General features: G+C 30.1%; 1 protein-coding gene across 1 annotated transcript; it reads right to left on the reverse strand.

Annotated features, from left to right (window-relative positions):
* Nucleotides 1–5433: 5433 nt before the first annotated feature.
* LOC136082433 (uncharacterized) lies at nt 5434–7218 on the reverse strand. Its single transcript, XM_065801738.1, has 2 exons — nt 7130–7218; nt 5434–6920 (listed from the first exon to the last, which is right to left on the reverse strand). The coding sequence occupies exons 1-2, from the start codon at nt 7130–7132 to the stop codon at nt 5880–5882; spliced, it is 1044 nt and encodes a 347-aa protein (XP_065657810.1). The 5' UTR covers nt 7133–7218; the 3' UTR covers nt 5434–5879.
* Nucleotides 7219–9932: the final 2714 nt, after the last annotated feature.

Below are 9932 nucleotides of genomic sequence, written 5' to 3' on the forward strand. Positions count from 1 at the left end.
TTTCATCTGAGGCAATAGATGTGGGACCCATTTACCCTCCCTATAATCCTTCCTGATCTCATGAAGATGTCTTTGTTGACCAAGTAGTTTGAAGAGTGTTTGCTATTTGCTGGATACTCAGTTTGGGATTCGTTTCCACCAATGTTTTTAAAGCGTCGTTATCAAAACTTACTGGGTGCCCACTTCGATTGCCATCAGACAAGTCAAAATCACCATTTGAAAAATTTTCTAAACCAACGTTGGCACTTATTGACCTTCAATACGTCTTCATACACATCACAAATTTTTTTTGTTGCGACTATTGCACTAAAATATAATCGAAAATCAAACAGCCTGTAATGAAGTAAATGTTCTTTAGTTGATTGATCGTCCGCCATTTTACACCAGAGTAATAAAAATGTTTAAATTTACTTTAGTCACTAAATTCAATGTCACAGATATTATATTGTGGAATAAAACACGTCTGTATGCATTCACGCTTTGAGTTAGCCTGAAACAAATATTCCACACTAAAAATAATTGATTACTTATGGGTACCCCAAACATTTATGACAATGTAAAGTTTAAAGTTTTCTCCGTTTACCCCCTGAATTAACTTTAATAGGTCGTAAATTTAAATCAAGAAAAGTTTTTTGATGAAATTTGAAATTTGTCAATTAATTATAAATTACGTTAACGACGAAAAAAAAACTGAAAAGAGTTTTTAGGAAACAAACTAGGGATGGAGCGGGAACTGAGGGATTGTTTCGAACACCATAAAATTATGACCACGTTTTTGATTTCCAATTTTGGAAATGTCTGATATTAAATTTATTGATTTTCTTATATAATCTTTAAATTGTCTGTTTAAAACTCAAGTTAACAGACGGATATGTAATTTTCATTACTTTTACTTTAATTTTTTTATTGAAATAAAAACAATGTAATGTCGGCTTTAATTGTAAACAAATAAAAAAAAGGCAAAGCCGTTGCAAACTGTTAGTAATTAAAGCGTTGTAAAATCATTTACTTTTGTAAAATCAACACGAAGAAAGCGTTTTATCCAGTTCTACCTAAGATTTGAGCACAAATGAATCAGGGAACTCATTAGCTTTGAAAACTTTTGATCTAAAGCAACTCGTTGTATGTGTCGGAAAGATTGAGGTTAAGAATACTCTTTTTACTTTTGATGAACAATTTTCAATTAAAATTACATACCAAGTGATGTTTTACTACTTAAAAAATATATTTTTTAAATTTTTATTTGAGTTTAAAGTCCAGTTTATGCAATAATTTTACTATGGTTTCTAAGATATTCACAATATGATTGAAGTTGCACATTTTCTGAGAAGCGAGGGAGTACTGAACAGCGAGAAATTTGTTTTATAAATTAAACTGATTATTTTGATGAGCTGAACAATTTTCAATTAAAATTACATACCAAGTGATGTTTTACTACTTAAAAAATATATTTTTTAAATTTTTATTTGAGTTTAAAGTCCAGTTTATGCAATAATTTTACTATGGTTTCTAAGATATTCACAATATGATTGAAGTTGCACATTTTCTGAGAAGCGAGGGAGTACTGAACAGCGAGAAATTTGTTTTATAAATTAAACTGATTATTTTGATGAGCTGAACAATTTTCAATTAAAATTACATACCAAGTGATGTTTTACTACTTGAAAAATATTTTTTTTAAATTTTTTTATGAGTTTAAAGTCCAGTTTATGCAATAATTTTACTATGATTTCTAAGATATTCACAATATGATTGAAGTTGCGCATTTTCTGAGATGCGAGGGAGTACTGAACAGCGAGAAATCTTATAAAGTTTTATAAATTAAACTGATTAACAACAACAAGCTGGTTGAAAAAATATTCATTGGTGATAAGTCCCTAATTGCTGTAAGAAATAAATGAAAACAAAGAGGTCAGCACCTGCTACCTCCATTTCTTTCCGATTACTAAATTGTAATCTGTATCAATTACTTTCAGTTTTTATGTATATATAGTTTACAGATAAAGGTCCTCCTATTGTGTAATAATATTGAAGAACTTATTGTAATGCTACTTTATTACAGAAATCAAGAAACAAATTGTATCAAATTAAGCGTAGGTGGAGGACAGGAATTCCTTAAACTTTTTCTGTCAATCACCTTAAAAACAGCTAAAAATTGATAAAGTCCTAGAGAAGTTGGGCAAGTATGATGAATATGCGTGAAAATACTTCATATATTTAAGTCTCCACAAAAATTATTTTTTGTCATTTTGCTTTCGTTAAAGAAAAAATACCCTAATCTGCGGATAATTTTGTGTAAATTGAACATTTCTTCCTTATATGATACAGTATCTGAAAATCAAAAGGTTTTGCTTCAAATGGTTTGAAATAAACTCTAACATCAAAGCACCCTTGTCCGTTTTGCATGACCTCATCTCACAAATTTTAAAAATCTATTACATTTAAAACTTTTGTGCTGGTTGTACGACCAATAGCTGGTTGATCGTGTAAAAAAAATATAGACAAATATTGTTACACAAATATTGTATTCATTCCTCTTTATTAACAGGGAACCAAAAACAAAAAGTGCTAGAACTTGTAAAAAAATCCTGGTCTACATATACTGTTAGGTGCTACGAGATTGAAAATTGTTTTTAATAAAAAACAGGATTTAATAAAAAACAGAATTTAATAAAAAACAGCGCTCATCAAACACTGAAAAATGATTAAGTTATTGATAAAATAATTGTATTATCAATAAATTAATCATTTTTCATTTTTTAGTTAATTAAAATAGTTCATTTAACTAATGAACCTAAGTAATTTAAATTATAAAACAATACAGATAAGATAACAAAATATAAATAAAAGTAATGATTAAAAATAATACGAATAAAAAATGAGTATACATGAGTTTTATTTATTTTTGAAAGTAACACCTTAAACTGAAAGCGTCAATCATTTCGTCGTTAATAATCTAATTATAAAAAAATAATATAATTAATAATCGCGTTCGATTTTTTAAGCTTAAAAACCCAGCCGCTGAGATTGCTCGTTCGGACTCCACACGTGTTGGCCGTATAGATAGTATATAATCATATGCTTTTTGGAGGTGATTACCTTTTGTGGCACCACTTTCAAATAATGAAATTTTTTTTTTGATTTTTAGAAGTTATACTTTCTACCCTTATAGTTCTAATTTTTTTTTCAAAGTTCTAGAGTTCTTAAACTATTTCAACTTACGTTTCTTTATCAGATCTATAATTCTAACTGAATTTGTTACTATGAAAACGATTACCATTTTGAATAACTGTAAAAAAGTTTATTTATTTAATAAACCTTCCGTATTTTGAAAACTTCATTAATTTAAACCGTAGTTGAAGAACTTTTGAAAATCACGCATACATTTCATCGCATAAGATTTATTGGGTTTTATTTAATTTTTTTTTGTTGTTGTGAAAATTTAACTTTCAATTTTTCTTAGTTAAAATGTTTTATTGCTGTCATTTTTTAAAATTAAAACTATAAATCTTTTTTGCTATTTATGCTTCATAATTAAACTGATAATATTATTTATATAATTTTTAAATGTTTTGTTTTATTACTAATTGCTAATTGAAGCTTTTATTAATAAATTTTTATAATATAAAAAAAAAGCTGATTGAACCCGCTAATTCTCATACGACGGTTTGAAATTAAAATGAAGTCAAAAATTGGAAATAACTAGCTAATTAAAAAGATGCAAAGAGAATAAACAACTATGTAAGAAAAATTTTACCAAAGACTATATTTACTAGACACTTTATGATGTACAAATAAGTTGTACATCAAAAAGTGTCTAGTAAATATAGTCTTTGTAAGTTAATAGCTTAATCCCAATTTATCTTTTTTTTTTTTATTACATTCCCGATATCTCTGGAAAATTTTGCGAAAAATCCCGGGATTACGGGATCAACAATTTATACGGGATCCCGGTATCCCGGGATTGCCATCCCTAGTTGGTGTAACAGAGGAGATATGTGTAATTGTGCATCCAGTTACGGGCGGTACTTGGTATTGTCACTTATGTCAAGCAACATTTAACACCGGTAAAAATCACTGTTGCCACCTTGCCAAAACTCATCGGGGTGTTAAGGTTTTCTACAAGTGCAGTGCATGCCCGTTTGCCAGTGATAACTCGCGAAGTGTCGGTTACTGTAACTCGCGAAGTGGCGGTTACTGTAACTCGCGAAGTGGCGGTACTGTACGAGGAAGAAGGATGACGCTGAAAAACCGTTCACCTGTCTGAAGTGCGACTTCAAGTTGGACTCTTTCTCAGGACTACAAGTGCATAGGCACCTTGTTGAATGAAAAGAGTCGCTGCGGGAGAAAACGACGTTTCTCTGGACGAATAGGGAGCTGAGGAAACCGGTTGAGAAGGAAGTTTCTCTGCCATCTGCAAGATCTGTGAACTTAGCTCTCTTTGAAGATCAAGGAAACACACGAACTTCGCGAGTCAAAATATTCGGCTGGGTGCAAGTTACAAAATTATTTTGGAGAAAGTGCGGCTGCACAATGCACGAACCGGGGGTTAGAGTACTCTGAGGCCGGAGAGGAGGTTGTTATCGAAGAGCGAAATGACTGGGATTAGAAATTGCCTCTGTCCCAATTACGATTGACAACGTCCTGATTGACATTTTTATTGACAAGGAAGTCAAAATTTACATCTCGATTGACAAGAATTTTGTCGATGTACCGGATATACCGCCTGATATTGAAGTGGGAGTGGACTTGGGAAGACAGAATGCTAAGAATTATCTGATTTCACTGTGTCAAGTTGACCTCACAATCGAAACCGGAAGGTCAATCCTTGCATCCTGCAGGGAAGAAACCAACTGGGAAGTAGCTAAAAAGGCAGTTTTTAATAGATCGAGTACTGACAGTCCGTTATAGACAATCGAGGAAGGTGCAGTTTCGTGACTTTTATGAGGGTTTCAAAGTCAACAGAAACCTTCCAGTTTGAAGGGAATATAACTTCCTTGAAGGAAGCTATAGGGAATAGAAGAAGGAGACTGTTGACAGTATACTCGACGAAATGATCGCGAACGCACCAGAAAAAGAAATTAGACCTGTGATGGAGAAAATACAACAGATGTACGTTGATAAGCTGGAGGTGGTATCTTGCCTTGATACTACTCCGATAAGACCAACAGACGAGGTGCTCGGTCTGGAGGCATGTGGCCGCATCATGACCAGAAGGGTAAAGGATGCATTCATGGCAAGCAAAAAGGGCACAGCTACTGGTTGGCTTGTTACTACGGGACGTGAATAATGCGAGTCCACTCTTATTGTGTAAAATCTTTAACATGTGATCCTTTAAACATTGCGTTTTGTATGATGACTTCTTTTCAGTATTATCAACCAAACGAACTCAATTATTTAGGTCATAAGAGTTTATATTTAGACAATAAAAAATTTGTAAAAAACTTTAATATTACTTGACAATTATCATTATAACTGACAATTTACAGTAGAGATATAATTGATTCCTCATAATAAAAAAAATTTAAATGTTAAACTATGTGTTAATTTATTGTTAAATTAACACATAGTTTAACATTTTTATGTTAAAATCGCTGAAACAAAATTAATGCTGCTATCCCTTATATTACTTTTAACAAAATAAAGTAAATCAGAAATTTATACAAAAAATGTGTAAAAAAAAATGATTAAAAGATTATAAATAGTCATAGAGAATTTTATACAAAAAATGTGTTAAAAAAATGATTAAAAACTATAATTGTAAAAATATAAAGTCATAGGTACAAACTTTTAAATATTTACTTTTCTAGTTATAAATTTCGCTGTTAATGCAAAATCGATAAATTTAAAAAAGTAGAACAGTGCAACTGTACTTAGTATTATTTATTTAGATCCTCCCAAACGTTTGCCAAAATCGATATTTTAACGGCATCATCTTCATCAATATCTTGAGATTTTGTGAGAACATCTACAGCATCCAATATTTTATTCTTGCTAGCAATAAGGGGATGAGCGACTTGATTTCCCCCAACATCATCTTTAAACTTTTTCATAAAATGTTCCATCTCCTTCCAGTCTCCCCCTAGCGCTTCTCTAAACTCTTCAAACAAAGCTACCTTTTTAGAATTTTCTTTTTTATCGAACTCAGTGATTTCAGGTAATTTTTTAAGATGACAGTCAATCTCACTTAGCCAAAATGTTTTTTTATTTCTTTTTTTTTCAGAGAATATTTTCCAATACATTTGAGTTGGTACAACATTTATTACTTGTCTAATTAGTAACTTTGCTTGATCTTCTTCTGTAATTTTGAGATGGTCATTGAGTTTGGCAACTACACCTTCTAAGTGATTAATTTTAATATCAGCTTGCTTTTTATCTTCCTTAACTTTCTCAATTTCATTTGCTTGTTCAGATATTTTGTTCGACATTTTAACTTGCAACTCCTCTGCTTTTTCTTTGTAATTAACCAATTCGTGATGCAGATCATTCATAGTCTTCTTAATTTCATTGATTTCACTTTCTAAATGTGAATTGACCATGTTTAGATTATTTATGACTTCCAGCAGTTTTACGAAAATACTTTTTGATTTTGAAGCACAATCTATTATTATTGGAGCACAATCTTGTACTCTTTTATTTAAGTTTTCTATTACATCTTTTAGATCTTCCACAGATGTCATGGATTTTGCTTTTTCTAATTCTTCAATGAAAAAACTCATTAAATTGTTTCCATTATTTTCAACAACGTCCAGACTTTCAATGCATGATTCACAATCTGTTTTATTCATACCAACCGTCCATTGAAAATTTATTGAAAATACATTTGATCGATCATTTGAAATACCTGGATCTACTGATTGTTGAAGTAAAGAACTTGGGTGTTTGTTACGAAATGATCTTCTACTTTTCATCTTATTATTCTAAAAAGTTAAAAAACAGCAACAATTGTGAAAATTTTTAATTGAAGATTGCTACTCCTTTAACACATTTTTTATTTACTAACTTAACTCTTTTTTTTTTTTTAGGAAAAAAAGTTTAGTTTTTTTTTATTTAAAAGGTAAATGTTAGAGTTCTTTTTTATCCCTTCTTTAAAATATCATTATATTTGCTTTCGTTAAACAAAAAATACCATAATCTGCGGATAATTTGTACCATACTCCCATCAAAGTATCAAATTAACTCTCTAAAGAAAACTCATTATTAAAAATGCCCCTATTTGTTTTTTAGTAAGCTATGCAATTCTTTTGTATAGATTTAAATAGATCATAATATCGTTAATCCTCGATTAATGATATCCATGCGTTAAATGAATTTGACAATCTATTAAAAGGTTTGTATTGTATTAAGCTTTCATTTATTGAGAAGGTTGATGTTTAATATACAAATTTTAACTGAAAGGAAGTAGGTTTAAAATGTTCTTAATTGCGGTAAATATCTTTTAGAAATTCTCATTAACTGAACAAATGAGAGATATAAAAACAGGGAACTTTATCAATGGCTATTATAACTGGTCTTAAAACACAATCTGTTAAACTGTTCTGTTCAATCTGCTGACTCTAAATACATTATTCTTAAATCTGCTGACACTAAATACATTATTCTTAACATTTCCAAAATCAATTTCTTTGCATTCAGTTAAGAGGTTCTTCACCGTCTATCGCTATTAATAAGAAGTTTAACAGAGACTTTTGAAAAATAGTCCAGGCGGTGAAATCGGTAAACGCCATTAAGAATTTCCATTTTTCGAGGTTTTCTTATTTAAAAAACTTTCTCCAATGCTTTGTTTGTCCTGGAAGCTGTTTGCATTATGGCTCCTTCTTGCTGGAGCCGCATGTTTTGTGGACCTTGTCTTTTTAACTCGGGTATCCAAATGCTTATTACATTTCCTTCTCCACCTTCAAAAAGGTGTTCCAGACTTTAAGAGCAACTGTCCAGTCTTGATATAAGCAATGCGGCTTGAGAAACTATATCAAAAATCTTGCTGAAAAGGAAGTCTATTTGTTAGCCTGTTACTTTTAAAGTTAATTGCAAACAAGTTGATTGAACAATTAACATTTATATGAAGAGTATAAATGTTAATTGCTTACATAGTAGACAGATGGTGAAGCTCAATCATGTCTATCTGATTTGTTATTATTAAAGTTTGAAAGTCATTTTCAAATGTATATGTGGTTTTTATTTTGATTAATTTTGTTTGCAAATCATTTTTAAATGTTTATGTGGTTTTTATTTTGATTAATTCAATATTTACACTGATATATTTTGAAAATATAGTTATGAAATAACGTGCTTCTACGTTGAACAAGTTTCCTTGTTGTAATACACCCTAAAGCATTCACAGATTAATTTTCATGGGCATCAGATTATAGCCACTTTTGAACAATCAATAGGCATGATGTCACGGAAATATTCATAAATTTTGGGAGACTTTCCCACGCGAAGGGTCATGGGAAATCAATAATTGTAATGTAATGAACAGAATGTTAGGATTTTTGAATTCTACGTTTTTTCTTTGAAAATGTTTACTCGCTTCTTTCTAAGAATTCTTAGAATTACGACGCTTTTTGTAAAAAGAGACTACATTTCCACATAGAGTTTTGCTAAAATTGTTTTCTTTGTTAAATGTATTGGGTTAACATTTCATGACTCTAAGAAACTATTACATTTTATGAATTTAATGATTATCTATGCGCAATAAAACGTTAAAAAATTGGTCTCTAAATAAACTTTACAAGATATAAACAGTTTTTATACTTGGTATTGATGTAAAACTTCCTGTTGTTATACGTTTCCGGTGATCCTAGCAACTGCTAACACAAAAAAATCAATTTTAGACTTGCAGGCAAATCTGATAAATTTGATGAATAAGTTCAGCCATAACACTTGTTAACAATGAAAGGTTCACTGTTGCTATGCATTTCAGGTGTTCCCAGAACAATAGAGACTAAGCAAATTAATACCACAATGAAATTCGCGATAAGCAGGCTTGCTATGTTGTGCTTATTATTTAAATTATATTTTATCGTTTCTTATTTATTAAGCAAATAGGAAATAGTTGTCATTTTATGGAAAGCTTAACAAATCTTTTATAGAATACTTTCTATAATAAGTAACCACAATGGAGCAACAATTAGTTATTTCTGAATCAAAATGGTTTGTTCAATTGCATAAAACAATGTGAAAATCTATTCCTACGGTTTTATATTTGCTTGTAAATGTATATGAATATTAAAAAGCTTTGTTTGAAGTTTTACTCATATTACTTACCACTACTTGAATTCTTCTGAACATTGAAAACTTCTACTACATTCTAGAAAAACTTAATTACTCATTTTCTTTTTATTAAAAATGTCATGGGATAATGTTCTCTTTCAATGTTTTAACCTTTTAGGTAGTAAGTATTTACATCACCATCTTTCTTTTGTCACAACATTTACTTTCGTTTTCTATTGAATGATTCATTATGGTATCCATGGTTGACAGCTAAATTATCTTAGCTGAATTTTTGGTCATATTCTTTTTAGTATATTTCTTAAAGATCACGTTGTTTCTTACGTACGAGATAGTAATCTCGTCGTAAATAAGAGAAACATTATTCTTACCTTGTTATTGTAAATTTAAAACAAAGCAGTTTTGATAATTTTTAAAAAGCTGTTTCTATCCTGTAAAATATCCATAATATAGGTATATAGTGAAGTAAGAGTATTTCGATTTGTTTATACCTCGTCAATATATTTTGCGTTTGGTAAGATTATAATTCTATTTATTAGTTTGCGATTACTGATCTTGTATTTAGAAGTGAGCACAATAGTAAGAAAACATTTCAATGTTTATATTTCATATTTATAAGAGTTCTTCAAAAAACCTTTTTGACTTCTTTATTACTGATTTTTATTAATGCAGATCTTCTTGCATCAGGTTCTCATCGAGTT

Source organism: Hydra vulgaris, chromosome 07 (genome assembly GCF_038396675.1).
Source record: "Hydra vulgaris chromosome 07, alternate assembly HydraT2T_AEP".
Classification (NCBI taxonomy): Eukaryota; Metazoa; Cnidaria; class Hydrozoa; order Anthoathecata; family Hydridae; genus Hydra; species Hydra vulgaris.